This window comes from Strigops habroptila, chromosome 5 (assembly GCF_004027225.2).
Source record: "Strigops habroptila isolate Jane chromosome 5, bStrHab1.2.pri, whole genome shotgun sequence".
In the NCBI taxonomy this organism is placed as follows: Eukaryota; Metazoa; Chordata; class Aves; order Psittaciformes; family Psittacidae; genus Strigops; species Strigops habroptila.
The window spans coordinates 37,003,573-37,021,732 of NC_044281.2; the positions used below are offsets into that span (position 1 = coordinate 37,003,573).

General features: G+C 42.6%; 2 protein-coding genes across 3 annotated transcripts; both read left to right on the forward strand.

Annotated features, from left to right (window-relative positions):
- Nucleotides 1-2,688: 2,688 nt before the first annotated feature.
- SRGN (serglycin) lies at nt 2,689-5,371 on the forward strand. The gene is made up of 3 exons (XM_030487363.1): nt 2,689-2,864; nt 4,707-4,854; nt 5,039-5,371. The coding sequence occupies exons 1-3, from the start codon at nt 2,774-2,776 to the stop codon at nt 5,250-5,252; spliced, it is 453 nt and encodes a 150-aa protein (XP_030343223.1). The 5' UTR covers nt 2,689-2,773; the 3' UTR covers nt 5,253-5,371.
- A 758-nt stretch (nt 5,372-6,129) lies between these two features.
- On the forward strand, nt 6,130-18,160 carry VPS26A (VPS26, retromer complex component A). Of its 2 annotated transcripts, none has more exons than XM_030486333.1 (9): nt 6,130-6,331; nt 9,341-9,490; nt 11,205-11,277; nt 12,213-12,369; nt 12,855-13,019; nt 13,483-13,589; nt 14,680-14,748; nt 15,348-15,490; nt 16,402-18,160. In XM_030486333.1, exons 1-9 carry the CDS (start codon nt 6,329-6,331, stop codon nt 16,513-16,515), a joined length of 981 nt encoding a protein of 326 aa, XP_030342193.1. In that variant the 5' UTR covers nt 6,130-6,328; the 3' UTR covers nt 16,516-18,160. The 2 variants fall into 2 exon arrangements, with proteins under 2 accessions (XP_030342193.1, XP_030342194.1); XM_030486334.1 differs by lacking the exon at nt 6,130-6,331 and adding an exon at nt 8,214-8,750.

An 18,160-nucleotide genomic window follows, 5' to 3' on the forward strand; every position in this document is an offset into this window, starting at 1 on the left:
TGAAGCTGCCTCCTCCCTCTGCCTGCCCCCCGCTCCCCAAATTAATGCCTTAGAAAAATGCAAAGCTCTTAATCTGCTTTGCATGTGATTGAAAATAATGGCAGCACTTCAGTGCAGTAGTTGTAAGAAATGCTTCAGGAGTGAGCTGCGTTCTCAAATACCTGCTCCTCATTTACTTTCTTCTTTTTATAGACTTATTCTGTTGGGGCATTTAATCTTCCAGTCTATACACACAGGATCTATGCAAGAGGGGTACTATCCTATGAATCTTTCTCGCAGTTTACAGGAGGTAGATTTGAGGTAGCTGACCTAGGTATAGTGACTGTCCCCTCCCCTCTGGATTTAAAATATTTGATTTAAAAAACCCTCTTTCTCTTAAACTCTGAAAGTCATGCAATGGCATGTTTCAAGGTTAGTGTTACAATATAGTATAGCTTGTGTGCTGTTCTCTGTTTAAAAAAAAAACTAACCTGTTAACTTACAGCAGTTTGTGGCCTCTAGCTCAAGGTGAGATTGTTTAATTACTTGCATTTTATGTCCTGTATGTTTTAGAGGGACGTAAACAATTGCACAGTGTTCCTCAGGTATCCCATGGCACTCCACAAAAGGCATGCTTTACTCTTAAGACTTGCTCATCCCAGATTGCTTCAGATCCAGGTCTATGGTATCGTTTCCACATTCGTAGCAAGGTGGAAAGCTCTTTGCTTGCCAAGTGCAGTGGGGTGCTGGCACCAGCAGAGTGCATCAGGGCAGAAGAAGATGGGCACAGGCTGACTCCCTGCAGGCTTGGGGCCCCCATTATGCAGGCATACGTGAGACAGGAGAGTGGAAATTTTGCTTTGGCCTTCCCATGGTTACCAATTGTAAAGCAGTCTCATTTCCTGAGGCACAATGCTGACACAAGAAAATAACAAAACTGTGTGGCAAAACTGTCAGTGCTACAAGTTCCCCCATCGGCTGATGGTACATGATAGATAATTTGGCTCTGCAAGATCCGCCTTGAGATATAGGGCTATTGCAACTCCCACATACCCCCAGCAGCTACCCCCGCTCCTGCAGGATCCATGGCCCCCAACAAACATGTCCACTGGTGGGTACTCCTCTGGTTACATCCCATGACGCTTCCAGTGCTGGGGTGGAAAAAGCTCTGGGCTGGTGGGAAGGGCAGAAATAGCTGGTGGAGGGGTGCTCTCCCACATGGGGAAGTGTTTGCACATGCTGAAGAGGTGTGGAAGTGGTTGGTGTGTGCCCGTGACCAGCAGAAAACGAGAGGTGTTATTGTAGGGACAGTTTCCGCAGCCTTCAGCAGGTGGAGGCTGATCACCTCCCCCCACGTTTGCTGGCTTCCTATTTATGCTGAGCACCGCCTTAAAAAAAAAAGAAAGAAAAATGAGTTGATGCTAAAAATACAAAGTAAAAATCTGGCTGCTAGGAATAAGCGCAGCACATGAGTCCTTCCATCCTTGCTTGGTTTGAGTCCTCTATTTTACCTGTGCCAGAAAATACCCCATGTGCAGAAATTCATAATAAATCTCATGCAGCTCGATCCCTGAATCTGGTGGTAAATCCCAGTCTGGAGAGTGGAGCCACTGGAGGGGTCTCCTCCACCACTCATGGGGTTTTGGTAGAGTGCTGCGCCCCAGGGAAAGTCACTACTCAGTTCAGATCCCCACTGGGGGCCTCCGTGGACTTTCCACAGTGCAAAAATAGATCTACCACAGACAACTTACACTATCAGCTGCAGTATCACTGAAGGTGCCAGCAGCACGTTAGGCCCACACATCAGTGCACAAGTTAATCCAGCAGCTAATGGTATGACTAAGAGAAACCCCACTACTTAAATCATCTTGTTGTTTGTAATTTATTCTGAAGTGGACTCAAGTCTGTTTTAATCCCAACTAAAATGCAAGCAAAAGGTATGAGCTAGCTGAAAGGCAGCTTCCATGTATCTAGGAAGGGCTTTCACAGCTTTCCAGACAGGCCTCTTATGGAGCCACATGTTGTTCAAACACTTTGCCATGCTTCCTGAGGCGCTTGCACCACATGGTGATGATCTGGCTGAGCAAATCTGCTGTGTCCTTTCAGAAAGGAGCCAATGTATTTCTACCAGCATTTATTCTCTAAATGAATACATTTTTCACTTCTGCTGTGAATATCTAAGATCCTGCTTTAAAAAAAGAAACCAACAAATCAAACCTGCCATGAGATTCCAGAAATAGTTTACTTTTCTGGAAAAAAGATTATTTTCTAGTCAGTGAAACTTGCACCAACTGCAAGCAGCCAGTTCCTAACCTTCCTGGTTGACTGACACAGGCTTGAAGCAATGAAAATCACTGCCAGTGCCAATGTGAAAATACAGCTGACTGAAAGTTGGGGTGAAATGAAGCGCGGCTGCTTTTTCTCTCCAGAGGAAGCAGCAAATGCCCTGGAGCCCTCTGAGCATCATGCAGGCGCTGGGCGGGATGCACACCTAGACCACAAGCTGCCAGCAGCACACACCTTCAGTCGGCCTGGTTGGTGCCAGGTATGCTTTTCTCCTCTGGCAAAACTGGAGATGCAGTCAGTGGGGATTTTTTCCTTGCATGATGAAGGCCGGGAGGCCAGAGTGCTGTGGGCTTTCCTGTACATGTCTCACTCCCGTCAATCAGGAAGTGGTGACGCAGGTTATGGGTTGGGTTTGAGGTTTTGGAAACCTTTTCTAAAAGTTGATCTCCTCGCCCCATCATATTTCTGAAGTGTGAAGCCGTGGTGAAGGCTGGTGGTGAGTGGAGGGATGCCGGCCAAAATGCAGCTCCTTATCAGATGTAACGGGAGGATTTTCCTGGCTATTTGTTTAATCCTCTTTGTGGGATACACAGCACAAGGTAAAACAGGGCGGTTGTTCTCTCGGTAATCCTCTTTCTGGGCTACGCAGTATAGGCCAAATAGGGAGTCTCCGAATTTTTCAAACTGGCCTTCTTCTTTCTGCTCAGAAAACCTGTCTTGCTAACATTTCATTTTCTGGAGGGGGAATGGTAAGAAAAGGTGCTTTTTGCAAGTGGAGCATTTCTGTGTCCCTTTCCCTATGAGAAAAAGACTTTATAAAATACATTGCTGTATGTGTGTATATTTTCAATCCATGTATTTCAATTTGGGTTTTGGGGTTTTTTTTGAACCAACATAGTGGTCCAGTTACTACTGTTACTCAGTTATGTAGTTACAGACAAAATATGTAACAGTTCCCATGTCGTAACTACTATGGTCTACTTTCTTGTGATGACAGGAAAGGAAACTAGTTCTAAGCATGAGGAAATTAAACGTTTATTCAGTACAATATTGCAACACACAGCACTAAAACAACTAAAGGGAAATGTTGATTCATGATGATATGCATCCTCTGGATTTATTTCTTGTGAGAGAGAAGTGCTTTTCAAGCATGTAGAGTATAATTTGTCCCCAGACCAAGGCTGTGATAGTGATTTCATTAGGTATCTTTCATTAGGTATCTACCTAATGAAAGGCTTTCATTAGGTATCTACCACTCAGAGGTTGAGGGATTATGGCCTGCTTTTTGTACGTTATTTGCAAATTATTCAGCTGCAGTTGTTTATTTTGTTGCCACTGTTGTTATTAAAAATCTTCTTAATAATATGAGAAGAAAATAAGTATGAAAAAGGTATGTGCTGTAAAAGAAGCAGGAAATGATACTCATGAGATCATTTTTCTCTTGCAGAAGAGTGTAGGAGGTAGCTGAAAGTCATCTAGTACATTACAGCAATATATAGGGCAATAGAAAAGTGTAATTACAGAAAGATATTCCCAAGAAACTGAGAAAAAAATAGTTTGAAGTGCCAACAGGAGGAGAATGTGTCAGGAGGCTTCAGAACAAATTAATTACATGAGACAAAGAGGAAGGATGAAATGCCACTGTCTTTATCTTTACTATGCGATTGTTAATTTTCTCCTTTTGGTATTTTTTGAAGACCCACTTTTTAGTGACAGCCCCAGTCAGGTACCCGGGGGGCACCAGAACTGCAAGCGTAGGTTTACGTAACTGAGTCATATCTAGGAGACACCTGAACCATCTCTCCTCTGGTGCCGTGCTGCAAAAGCCTACGTAATCCCCAAAACCTGCTCCCGTGGCAGGCGGCTCTTGGCATGCCTTGAGTTTCCGACCTCCCCACCAAAACTCATCCCATTCAACTTAAGGGGGCTGAGCTGAGTCACTCAAAGCCAAAGCAGAGCTGGCTCTGACCCTTGCTGGAGCCAAAGAGAAAGGAAGGGCACAAGAGCCAGCTCTGCGCTGGGGTGGCTTGTCCCCAGGGGATTCTGAGATACCTCCACCAGCTTTGGGGAGAGCTGCAGGTGGCTGAGCCCACAGGTCCCCCATGGACATGCCATGCTTATTCCTGACTGGGAGTAAGCCCCACTGTGATGACAGCGTGAGGCAGTGGTTTCCCATGAGGTTTTCATTTCTAATTCCTGTGGACTTCCCATGGCCATGTGTGAGAAGCACCTGATGTTTCTGAGAGCAAAGATGTCACTTAGGATATCAGTAGCCATTTAAAATGTCTCCAGGGTTAATTTACTTTTTGGTGGTTTAGCAATCAGGGCCACACAAATTGCTTTCTTCCGCTCTTTTAAGCTTTGTTAGGTACTCATAAAGTTAATAGTCCTGGCGAATAATGTCCTGGTCCTGATGAATAACACACAGCTGATTCAATCAGGTGCTCCAGTGCAGAAGGCAAGGTACAAGAGAGTGAGGTGCCGACCTGATGCCTGGTCTGCTAACTGCATTGAAGAGAAGGGGCCCTGGTTTTACATGCCCACTGGTGGAGCCAACAGGATCCTTCCTCCCATGGCAGACCCGTCCCTGTAAGTTCATTTGTCACATGCTTGTTGTTAATGCTAGCATCCAAAAACGTCTGGCGTTCCTGTCTCAACAGTCCTGTCACAGGCTGGCTCACCCATGGGAATGTGAGGCTTCTGTATGCTCACTTAAGAGATAATAAACAAAACAATTAATTTGCAATAAACTCGCTGCCACTCTGCTTTTCAGGATGAAGCGATACCAGGAGCTGGGTGACATATTCCCTCTCTCGGACGAGGAATCCGGCTCTGGGTCTGACACCATGGTGGAAGCAGAGTCAGCCTCTGGGTCAGGGCTTGGTGATGGCGACAGCTTCTCCGAGGTGAAGATGCCTGTCTTCCTAGCAGGCCCGCGAGGCCGCGAGCTGAAGCGAAAGCTAACGGAGGAGGATTTGCTCCTGTAGGGCTGGAGACATTGGCCTTCTTGTGCCTCCTGCACCCCTTTGCCAGCGCCTAACCCAATGTGATGGCCATGAAGCAGTTTTAAACCAACTTCAATAAAAACTTTGCCTTAAGATCTTCATTGCTTTCACTTACTAAAAAAAAAAAAAATCTTTGTTCAGTCTGAACTTGCTTTTTGCTATTTGTGGGTAGAGCAGCCATCCTCAGCAGGGTAGAACAGGTTTTGGGGGCTCTGCCTGGTCTGTGTGGATGTTATTATGCTCCAGGGGTAACAACTTAAAAACCTTTGCGTGGTGGGAGCCACCTGCACTAATCACCTAAAATCCTCCCAAGTGGCTGCCTCGCACCCTGAAAAGCGCAAAATCTTGTGAAAACATTTTGGGACCACAATGAGGAGCAGCTGAGGGAACTGGGGGTGTTTAGTCTGGAGAACACAAAGCGCAGGGGACACCTTATCGCTCTCTACGACTACCTGAAAGGAGGTTGCAGTGAGGTGAGGGTCAGTCTCTTCTCTCAAGTAACAAGTGATAGGACAAGAGGTAACGGCCTCAAGCTGCGCCAGGGGAGGTTTAGATTGGATATTAGGGAAGATTTCATAGAGAGGGTGGTCAGGCATTGGAACAGGCTGCCCAGGGAAGTGGTGGAGTCACTGTCCTTGGAAGTGTTCAAAACCCGTGTAGATGAGGCCCTCACTGACATGGTTTAGTGGTGGACTTGGCAGTGCTGGGGTAATGGTTGGATATTTTCCAGCCGAGTCGCTTCTATGATCCTGACTCCCACCGCTACTTCCTGACAGCGACGCCTCCTCCGCACTGCCGCCTCCGGGCCGCTAGGCGGCGCCATCGCGCGCTCAGCGCATGCGCCACCACCGCCTGGACCCTGTCCCGCCCCCGGCCCGGCCCCTCGGCGGGCACGGAGCGGGCGGTGGCGGCGGCGGGAAGGGTGGAGGGGGGCAGTCACGTGCGGCGGGGGGGGCGTGGCATGGCCGGGCTGTAAGGTCACATGACAGGGGCGCGGGCCGGGCGGCTGGTGCTGGCGGCGCGCGGGGCGGGCGGTCGGCTGCGGAGGGGAACGCGCCATGGTGAGTGCGAAGGGGGGGGGGCGCCGCCGCGCCGTTACGCGGGACGCTGCTCGCCAACCACCGCCGCGCGCGACCGCCGCCTGAGGCGATGGTCAGGGCTGGGCCGGGCGGTGCCTCCTTCCTTCCCTCCCCACCTGTGGCTGCGGACTGTGCGTGAGGAGAGCCGACCCGCCGGGTGCAGTTTGCTCTCCGGCACCGCCCGTCCTCCCTCCCTCGCCTCCGGTCGGGCCGCGGAGCGCCCGGTAACACTCTCCCCCCCGCCGCCGGTCTGGCCGCCCCCTCCCCGGCCTGCGTCATGCGACCGCGCTGCTCCCCCCCGCCCGCCTCGCTCCGAGTTGCGCCCCGGCCTGGCCGCGGCCGCCCCGCGCCGGGTGCGGCCGCTCCGGGGAGGTGGAGGTGGCGGCGGCCTCCCCGCGGCAGCCGCCGCTGTGCGGGGCGGGCTCGGGGCACAGCTGGCAACACGGCAGGCGAAAAACAAAGGTTTGGGGGTTTTTAATATAACTAATGGAGTAAGGCTTGGGATGTTTCCCCAGCTTTTCCGTCAGCACATGTCTTCACCAGGACGGGGTTTAGTCATGGAACTCAGCTTCCATTTTTCCTACACAGCTGCTGTCGGGGAGGCTTGGGAGAGAGCGCATGTGGTAGTCCTGAAAACGTCAGTAAATCTTTCAGCAGCCCCTTAAGGCAGCAATTAAAATGACAGTAGTTGGTAGTGATCCTTCAGAGCTGGTGAAATAGCGGCCACTTTGTGCTTAGCAGGCTTGGCGTAGGCAAAGTGCTTGGTGTGCTGTGATGTATAGGTTAAAAAAAGACCCCCATTATTTTAAAGAATCAGCTAGATTTGTTTCTGAAGTGTGTGGATTCTTTAACGTGTATCTATCTGTTGGACATGCAAAAACTTTTTAGGGCTGTATGTGAAGCTGAGGCTGGGATTTCTGCACTGTTGATCAGCTGCTGGGCATCCTTCAAGTCTGTTAGTACAGCCATAACACTTAAGGACTGAATGCAGATTGATTTTTGGCCCTGATGTAGCAAAATTTTCAGCGTCTGTCTTTTGCATGAAATCAAGAACATAGCCTAGCCCTTGGCCAGCTTCTGAAGACCTTAGTTCTCATTTTCTTAAGCTGTAACATAATAAGCCATATGATGGCTTCTTAAAATATTCTTCTTTTGCATAGTCTCCTTGCAGCGATATCGTGGATAGCAACTGGAAGAGATACTAGCTGTTGATTTCTTTATTCCATATGTTGTTGTCCTCTCTAGATGAGACCATGGCTAATCTTTAAGGGGTACAGTTGAAATATTCATGCACAGTGTCTCGAGAAGTCATATGTTACCGATGTTAGGTGTGGCTTACTGTTTTAAATGATGGTACAGCTTCATAATTTGGAAGGTACTGTGAGAGCATCTTGTATGATGTTTACATAAAAGTAATGTGCTTCCATGTTTAGTTGGGGGGGGTATAAGGCTAATCTGGAAAAATGTGTACAGTTTCTAAGGAAAAAATAAGGGCATGTTCAACAGGAACTTGTAACAGTTCTTACTGAAACTTTCGTTCTCCCTTCACCAGGAGCCAAAAATCAAGAATGGTTCTAGTGTGCAGTGATTTTAAAAAATAAAAAATTATTGTTTCAGCAGTTAATGTAAATATGTGCCTGGCAGAGACTTGGAAGACAGTTTGGTCTCATATTTGTTGGTCATCTCCTTCTTTCCTCTGAGAATGTGAAGTAGCTATAACTGGATTTCAGTTAGAGTTCTATACATCTTTGTGGATTGAACTAGGACTGCTTGCTATCTGAACAAACAGAAAGTCAGTTTAGTTTTGTGTGAATTGGTGTTTTATAGCTGAAGCTTGCACCATGTCTTTGCTTGACTTGTAGGAGTAAGCAAAAAGTCACTCAGTGTTCACACTGCTAAGGAGTATCATTCAGATCAAACTTTTCTTCTAGACTTTTTGCTATTAATGCTACATTTCAAACTTCAGGTTTCCAGAATGTGTTGAAATGTGTTTTTACTCAATTTTTGATATTAAATTGATGAAGTGAGAATGACTGTTTCATATATACCAAATTCATATAGTTGAAGTGGATGCTGTTGTTGAGAACATAGTGTACTTTCTCCAACCCTCCTCAGAATTGTACTGAATTAGTGTTGTCTGCTACAGTACATCAAAGCAGGTTAGTGCCTAATTCTTAGGAGAAAATGTTGACTTTTGTCCTTATCTTGTTGAGTTTCCCATAGAGCCACTAACATGTTTTGCAGCTTCTTGTAAGAAATGTTTGTGCAAGGTCAAAGGATAAGCTCTCCTAGTTTCTTGTGTTTTGTGCTGGTCAAAAGTTCGTGTCTAGGGAATGCTGTTGTGAGGTGAGGACAAACACTTGATGCTTATAATGGATTGGTGCCTGGAGCAGTATTACAGGTAAACTTGTAACATCCACTCTATCTGATGGCAGAGTTGTGTAGCTAAGGTAGACTGCATGAAGAACCACTGCCTCTTGAACCTGTTAGTGCTCTCCTCATTTGCTAAGGCGACTAAGGGGTGTAGCAAGAGGCATCAAATAAAAATCCCTATTCCCCTGCACCAACCAGGGGGATGCTTTAGCTCTTGTATTATATCCCCTATCGTTGTTTCTTTTCGCCCTACTTTGCTCTGTAACTTGCCTTACTTCTGATCATCCTTGTTACTGCTATTTATGCAGTAAGTTTAAATATTTGATCATATTTTAATGTAGGAGTAATAATGGTAATTACGCTGTGTACTTTTTTATAAACGCTATATTTTGTGAGAGCTGTTGCTGCTTGTTACTGACCTCATTTGAGTTATTTGTGAGGTGAACAACTGTCTTTTTGTCATTGCTCTTTCTTGGGTCTCTAATACAGAATGGCTTTGTAACTTCATGGGAGCACAAATGTTTTTTTCCCAATGTAAAATGTACAGCTCCAAGTAAATACCACATTTTAAATGGCATGTCCACTGTGTAGTAACTTTTCTATTCTTTGTTATTCCAGAGTTTTCTTGGAGGCTTGTTCAGTTCTGTTGGTGAGATTGATGTTATTCTTAATGATGCTGAAACACGAAAAACAGCAGAAATCAAAACAGAAGATGGTAAAGTAGAAAAGCATTTTCTCTTCTATGATGGAGAATCTGTTACAGGAAAGGTAAATATTTTTTTAAAGTAAATATTATTACTGTACTGTTTCTGGCATATGAGTGCATATAAGAAGGTAAATGAAAAACTGATGCAAGCAAGAGCTGCAATTTCAGCTTGTGTTGTTATTCAGAGAGGAAACACTGTTTTCCTATATGTATTTTTTACCTGTAGTCATTTAGGCAACTGGTAAAACCGAATGTTTTACTAGTTTTTTGTTTCAGGTCATCTTGTATTTGTAAACAAGTTTTTTGTGCAACCTATCATTGCTTCTGACAAGAAAACTATTCCAAACTGGATCCCTCTGCTTCTGGTTCCCCTTGAACTCCAAAAGCCACAACCCAGCCGTGCAACAGTAGTTTTTGGCTGGCACAGCCAACTTGCTTTGCATACCCTGAAGCTAAACCTTGTGTTTCATGCCCTGAAGTGGTTTATGGAATTGCATCAGACTGGTAACGCATGAAGTTGAGCTGGCTGCTGAGTCAGCAAGATTTTTTCTTGTTGGGGGGGGGGGTGTGTGTGTGAAGAGGATGAGGGACAACGACTCCTTGCCAGCACTCTGGTTTTACTAGAGCCATTCTTGTTCTCTGAATGATTCTGTTACAATTTACTTTTCCTCAAAAAAACTTGATCCAGATATTGGGTACTGAGATTGACTTCTGAATACCTAGTTCGATCTTGACTGACCTATGGTCACTGGGCATCTTTTTGCTCCAAAGATATCTTTCCATGCTTTCCGTAAGATCTTGGTTTTCTAGAAAGATCCTTTCAGGGATGTGAAACTCTCACAAGATGGGCCTCAAAACCCAGGAAACTGAGAAAACTAGCTGTTGTATCTTCATTGGCCTGAGCACTTATCACTTGTATTGGCGATGCCTGAGAGCATGATGAAAGGTGTTATCCTTCTGGCTAACAGAAGCACAGTGGAATAAGGAGGTCTGGAAGACTAGTAATTTATTGGACAACTTCCTTCTACCTCTTTCCTCCTTTTTACCACAAAGATAAGTTATTCAAGTGGTTTACTTCCTACTCTGATATCAATAATATGTTGGGTTTTAAGGTACAGGAATTTCTCTAGTCATCACTGTCTTGTAAGAAAACATTATATATGCTTAATATTTACATGTTTCCATAGACAATAATCTTATGGAATTTTTTCTTGTGAGGTTAGGTCTGGTTTTGAGAATCAAGTTCACAAATGAAGGTCTTGATAGTAGGTTTCATTATCTGTTATTTTTCATTGACTTCTCTAACAGAAATATGTGGCTGGCTGCTGAGGAAGGGACTTACATTCACTTGACTTGAAAGAAATGCATCTTATGGCAGTTCTTTTTTGGACTTCCAAATGTGACTGTCAGAAGATGGCTTGAAGCTTTCTACCTTCAAAGATGGCAAGAGGGTCATAACTGGTTTATGTGAATTCTGCTTAAGGTCTAGCTAGGATTCTTAATTTTGGGACTCAAGGGTTTCAAGCTTCATTATAAATTCAGGCTTGTGGGTGATTAGATTTTTCTTAAATGCTTTAGTGGTGCCTTTATAATGCTTAATTTCATAACCAGCTATTTGATTTGGTTGCCTTCAAGCTCAGGTAGCACTGTTGAGAAGAGGTCTCAGTTTTCATAGGCATGTAGTAATGTTTTTCTTCTGACTGGGATCATGTGTTAGAGTGAAGTGTTGGAAAAAATGTAACTGGTGGTTTGTTTATTTGTTTTTTCCCTTGCTAGGTGAACGTTTCCCTTAAGCATGGGAAGAGACTAGAGCACCAAGGAATTAGAATTGAATTTGTGGGACAAATTGGTGAGTTTAAGCTATAAAGGGGATATTAGGTGTGTGTGGTTTATGGAACTTTGCGCTGTCAGCAGTTTGACTCTAACATTGCAACTTTATCAGATTAGTTGATAAAGTGCCAAAGGAAGATTATATCCTCCTTATTTTCATACAAGTGATGTACTGATTTGTGCTACTCAAAGTCATTGGGAGGGAAGATATGTCCATGTGAGAAAGAACTGGGATAGTGAGCATTCTGTCTGTCAGACTGGTTAAAAGTTTGATTAAGAACCACTTGAGACTAATGTTATTTTTTTTCTGACTTTCTAAGTTTTTATCTTGTTGAGAATTGCATGGCACAGATCTAGGATGAATTATAATGACACTGGTCTGGAGACAGGAGGTGCTGTTGCTGTGAAACTGCTGTGTCTATGCTTATGTATTAAGAACTTGCTTCCAAGTGGCTGACTTAGACCAGTCATTGTAATAAGCCATTTGATTGTAGACTAGTAGTGATAATAAATCGTTTGATAGGTGATGTTAATCTGTGTGAGACCAGCTGGGATTGCTGGCCTGTCCTACATGAACCAGTCTTGATGTTGCTTAGGTTTTGTGCCTTCAGCAATAAATGCTGAAGCTAAAATCAGGCAATGCTAATTACAGAGAATTACAAGAAGTACTTATTAAAGCTAGCTGAACTGTCATTTAGAAAAGTGCCATGCTGGTGAATGCCATGCTGTGTTCTGTTTGTTGCAGTTAGTTCTTTAGCAATGCTTACTGTAGGCTGCTGAAACTGAAGATAACTTAGGAAAACTGGATACAACATTTGGTCACATACATGTAGCTTAAATCAAATTAATTGATTCTTGTTGTCCTCTCCTACCTGCTCCTGCCAAAATAGAGGCAGTTTTGTTTGCTAAAAATAAACACTGAAAAGTGTTTTCCTTTAACTTCCTCAACTGTAGAGCTCTTCAATGACAAAAGCAATACCCACGAATTTGTAAACTTAGTGAAAGAACTGGCCTTACCCGGAGAACTGACCCAAAGCAGAAGCTATGACTTTGAATTCATGCAGGTTGAAAAGCCATATGAATCCTACATTGGTGCCAATGTCAGACTGAGGTTTGTAACTGTTAAGCCTTCTCTCCTTTCCTCCCCTGCAGAAAATTTGTAATTTAGTAATTATGCTGTGCCCTCCCTCTCTTCCTTCTTTTGGATTTCAAATCAGACATGTAACAGCCAATAACTAGTGTGCCTTGACTGGACTTGAGGTAGTGTTATAATGTAGCCATTTCTACATTTTTGGAATTGCTCAGTGTTGTTTTTATAGATAAAATTCTTTCAGTTCAATCAAGTGAAGATGCTCCTTGTCTCTCCTTTAAAAAAAAAAAATCAACAACAATAATAAAACTCCCACAACTAAACAAAACACCCCCATATTTCTACCTAGAAGTGTTTTGTCTTGTATTTTGGTGTCCTACTCTTTTCTGCTTAGTCTTAAGAGTGTACTCTTGTTTTTTTCAAAGATGACCTGTACTTCAGAACATAAGAGCTTTTACTTATGCAATTCTGAATAATTATGGCTAACTTGGTGGCTTTCTTCCTAGGTATTTTCTGAAAGTAACGATAGTGAGACGGCTGTCAGACTTGGTAAAAGAATATGATCTGATTGTTCACCAGCTTGCTACGTACCCAGATGTGAACAACTCCATTAAAATGGAAGTAGGCATTGAAGACTGTCTGCATATAGAGTTTGAATACAATAAGTCAAAGTAAGTGTCACTTAGAACAAAAGAAATTGAAATAAATATCTCGGGGATAAAAGGGTGGAGTACATAATATTTGATGAACAATCTTGGCATCTGGAGGCTTAAAATGTAAAGCAACATTTTCAATTATTGTGTTGAGCTGTTTGGTTACTAATTACACAGTGATCTTTTTTGAGGAATATTTGTCTGTTCTGCCTTCAGTGCTAATAGCAAGGTCACTAGCAAATATTTAAGACTTGATTTCTGCATTTATGCTTTTTCTTTATAACTACGGTACTTCCTTTACTAATACTGCAATGATGGAAAGGTGCTAATTGTATTGGTCTGGCTGAGATGCTTAGCTCAGTGGGGAAGTAAGCTCTAAGTAGTTAAGCAGATAAGGTAACTGCCTGTATAACTTGTATTCAGGAAGGTGTAAAAAATGTGTTTATTCTTTAATTAAAACCCCAATTTTGTTCTTTTAAAGGTATCATTTAAAGGATGTGATTGTTGGAAAAATTTATTTTCTCTTGGTGAGAATAAAAATTCAGCATATGGAGTTGCAGCTGATCAAAAAGGAGATTACTGGAATTGGTAAGAGAAACAAAGTCCAAAAGAAGTGGCAACTTGTATGCCAGTTGAGCCTTATGCAAACCTGGAGAGTGAAAGCAATAGTTGCAGCTTTGGCTAAACTAATGCTCCATGTGCTTCTTCCTCACTGCTGTTTGGCTACCATTTGCATTTTGTGCTTTGGTAATCGTACTTAGTAGTCAACATAGTCTGTAGCATTGTCTTGGGATTGTGACTGTTGGGCTAGCTTCACAAATATGAACCATTGTAAATGGAACTTGGGCATAAATATGCAGCAGCTTTATCAGTCTTGATAGATAATGAACAAGGGAGAAGGTATGAAATGAATCTTGAAGACCCCTTGCCTCTGCAGAGATTAGCTTGTAAAGCACGCTTGGTAAAGATTAGCGTTAGTCTCTCATGGTCTAGAAATACACCGTTTTCAGTTGATCTAAAACTGGTATGATGGAAATATCAAGAGGCTTTGAAGCAGCAACAACTTGAATATTGCAGGTCAGGCTTGTACACCCTGGAACTAGGAAAGTAGCAAGAGGCTATGGCTCATGACTTCATTCCCCAGTGGCTGGGGCCCCAGTGAGCTGTTTGTGTGGAGAATGGGAAAGCTTCCGTAGTGATAGAGGAATGGCAGAAAGCTCTACTTTGTTGTTGGCTTTTGTGGCTAAATTAGGTGCTCTGGTTTCTTTATCCTAGGCTCCAGAGAAAGGTGGCTCTTGTGCTAGGTGATAACCCTTCCGATTTCTAGTCTGATCATGAGGTAGCAGTATCATTCGCTAGCACTGGCCATCAAACAGAGTGGTTTCACAGGTCTTATCCCACATGCCTGTTCCTTATTTAATGCCTGCATACCCAGAGTTCTTTTGAAATGCTAAATACTGCCTCTTTGCTAGTGTGGGGAGGAAAGAGTAAGAAATAGATGCTCTGCCTGGGAGAGGGTTTTACTTTTTTTAGCTGCGTGTAACATGTATGCAAGACAAAGGCAAAAAATGGAGTGTTGTGTAACTTAAATGCTGCAGAGTAGAAATTGCTGTGATAAAGCTTTGTAAATGTTTAAAACTGAAGCACGTGTTCTCACAGTGAAAACTTGTTTCACCAGGACCCAGTACCACAACAGAGACTGAAACTATTGCAAAGTATGAAATAATGGATGGTGCACCCGTTAAAGGTAAGTAACTGTGCTGGTTTTAAAGTAAGCATTTTGAGTTAAAACTGTATTTAAAAAAATCTGGAGGGGAAGAGATTACTTGTATAGATTTTTCTTGGAGAAACCACACTTCTTAAGTTGCTGAAATGATAGTGGCTTTTCGTGTTCAAAGCAGACATTTTTATTAACTTACAGCATTTCACTTGGGATCCTAGCAATTCTTACCCTTATTTACCGCTGGAAATTCTAGGACTGATGCTTTTATCACTTTGGTTCAAACCTGATTCCTGGTATAGACCAGCTCTAAAGAGTTCAAGAATACTGATCCTTTTGTCTTGCCTGGCTACCATGCTTCTGCTGAGAAAGTGTTCCCACTTTTGATTTCACACTTGCCTCTGTGCTGTGTTAAGTTTGTGATGTTCTTTGGTGGGTTTCCTTTTTTTATTCTTTAGCCAAGGAAGGGGCACAGACAGTACTAGGGAAACTGCCTTTATTTTGCATGTCTTCTGAAACTGTATTAGTGACATCCAGTTTTAAGGAACTAATTGAAGCTGCTGCTTTTCTTTTTCTATTTTCCTTTATCTTTTTTTTTTTTTTTTTTTTTTTTTTTTTTTTTTTAGGTGAATCAATTCCCATAAGACTGTTCTTAGCAGGCTATGACCCAACTCCAACAATGAGGGATGTGAACAAAAAATTTTCAGTGAGGTACTTCTTAAATCTAGTGCTTGTGGATGAAGAAGACAGACGGTACTTCAAACAGCAGGTATGGTCTGAGGAATCTTGTTGCAGAATTATCTGGGTGGTTGTACGTGCTGCTTTGAATATTCAGCATGTTAAAAACCACCTGTGCTTCATGTGTGGCATAACCATTTCTGCTGGCGAGTGTACTGGAAGCTGTATAGAAAATGCTAGTTTGCAAAAAGTAGTCAAGGGGAATGATTGATACTAATTTAGCAAGTATAGGATGTTTAGTGCCATAGAACAACCTTGCATTGTGAATATCCAGGGAAAACACTTTGTGAGTAAAATAAGCTACAGTTGCATTTGTTTGCTTGCTTGCTTAAACTACTGGCGATAGATTTCCCCTCCCAGCATTATCCCAGGTTCAAAATTGCAGTATTATAGTAAGGGATAAGACACCTGACTGGAAACATAACAAAAGTTGAGGTCATGAAAGGAATAGCAAAAAAGGTCGCTGGAATGAAGCTATGTGGATTAGGTCAGAATCTTCCTTTTAAAGAATAGTCAAGGCAGTGTAATTAAATATGTTAAACTGAAGGTAACTGTGCTGAGCATACAGTGGCCACGATGGGCTTTGGATTTTGAGAAAAAGGAAGAAAAACTTTAATACTTTCGAAGTTCAGATTAGTAGGGTTGTTAAGGAAGAGGTGACTGCTCAATATTAATAAAGATAAGCGTTCAGACAGTAACAAAATATGTAAATTTACTTGTGTCATCTTTCTGTTACTTTCCATATGTACTGCACTGTTCTGTAACTAATGGGGATGCAGTTTTTGTGGTCTTGGTGTTTTGGTTTTTGTGTTTTGTTTGTGTGGGTTTGTTTTGTTTTGTTTTGTTTTTTTTTCCCCAAAAAGTCTTTGTCTATCAGGAACTTAAGATAGTTGATGCTGCTGACTTAATGGTGGTTTCAAAAGTGTTTGCTTCCTCAAATAGGAAATAATTTTATGGAGAAAGGCTCCTGAGAAGCTGAGGAAACAACGAACAAACTTTCACCAGCGATTTGAATCTCCAGAATCACAAACATCTGCTGAGCAACCTGAAATGTGAACTCATATAAGGTGAAAAACTTTGTGATGCTTCAGCAGGTTAAAGGTGGCAGCAGCCTGTGGGAAAAGAAGGCCAGAATTCCCATTACAACTGTCTTCCTTCATCTTGCAGTGCTGCATTTACCATACTACTAAAGCGTTCTTCAGTTAAACATTCAAGTATGTATATACATTTAAAATAAAGTGCTTTCTCAAACACTGGAACTTTCTTAAGCTATATTTTATACTGCACATTTACTTTTATTTGATAATGTTATATGCACTTGGATATGCATAATCTTAAATCTAATTATTTCCATGCATGGTAGGCTGGTATATTTGATTTTTGCTGATCACCTATACAGTGTAGACTAAAGCATTTCCCTTCTCATGTTGTTTATTGCATGTTTCTTTCCAATGTTGCTTATTTCCATTTGTTTTGTTTTGAAACTACAGTAAGACACAATTGACTAAATCACACTAAAAATTGAGGTTTACAGTGAGATTGTGTCCTAAGACACTTGTCCTAAGACTTCTAATTACTATGTTAGACAGGGTTTAACTGAAACTGCATGTATATGCACTATAACTGCGGAGTCTTTGGGCACCTTACCAAGGTTTCTGAGAAGCTTTGAATCTGTCAGTAGCGAAGAATGTTAGGAAGCATCTTTGCCCTCCTTCCCCTAATTCTCTCTCTGCCATGCTTCTCTAAGCCTTTTGTGTGAGTCACTCCTGACTTTTGGGTGCTCATTGCCTGGTAACGAGCAATGTAGAGATGTTGTCATGATTTCACCTTCAGGTGGTGAGTGGGTAAAGTATTTGAAGGTAATTATCTTTATTGATGAAATAAATGCTGGTGTAACATGGATTATTTTGCAAATACGTGAAACTATGATTCCTCCTGGCTTCATGCTTCCACTGTCTTCAGAGTCTGTCGTCTCATTGTCCTGACAGGAGAGACAAAATGTCCTCAAAGGACATCCTCCTCCTAGTCCATCTGGGCCTGTTATGAGGGCACGCAAGCTCTTTGTGGTCTTCTGGAAAGGTATTTTGAAGCCAGGCAAGCCTTAAAACTGTTAGAAGCTTGTCTGGCACAGCAGATTGTTTCTCTTAATCATCTCATATGCATTTAGTGTTTGAAGAAATAGCTTAAAAGAAGTTAGCTTTCATCTGTTCATAACTGAGCATGCAGTCTGTTATCAGACACATGACTTGGGCATGAAATGAAGCCTGCTGTGTGGAAGGCTACTTGTGCTTGTAGTTCACTTGGTCTTTAAACCAAGGCTTCTCAACTCTGGTGCAAGTGTCATTGGTAACCTTACTTTATGAGTAAGTAACTAATCAAATTACATTTCTGTAAGAACTGTTTTATTACTGTGGCACTTTGATAAAGCAGACAAAGATGCTGTACTTTATGCTGGTATACTTCTAACGTGGATATCTTTGAGAGCAAATTCAACTCCCTCATGTAAGTGCCTGTTCAGAAATTTAAAGTAAAAAGCCAAATATTTTCATGGTCACTTTCATGTTGTAACCTGGAAATGATTCCAAGAGATTTTGAAAACTTGATTGTATTTAACCAGCCTCAGATTGTGCAACCATGTGTAACAACCGGGAAACATACTGAGCTGCTCTTTGAATTATTAAAACAGCTGTATTCTCACTAA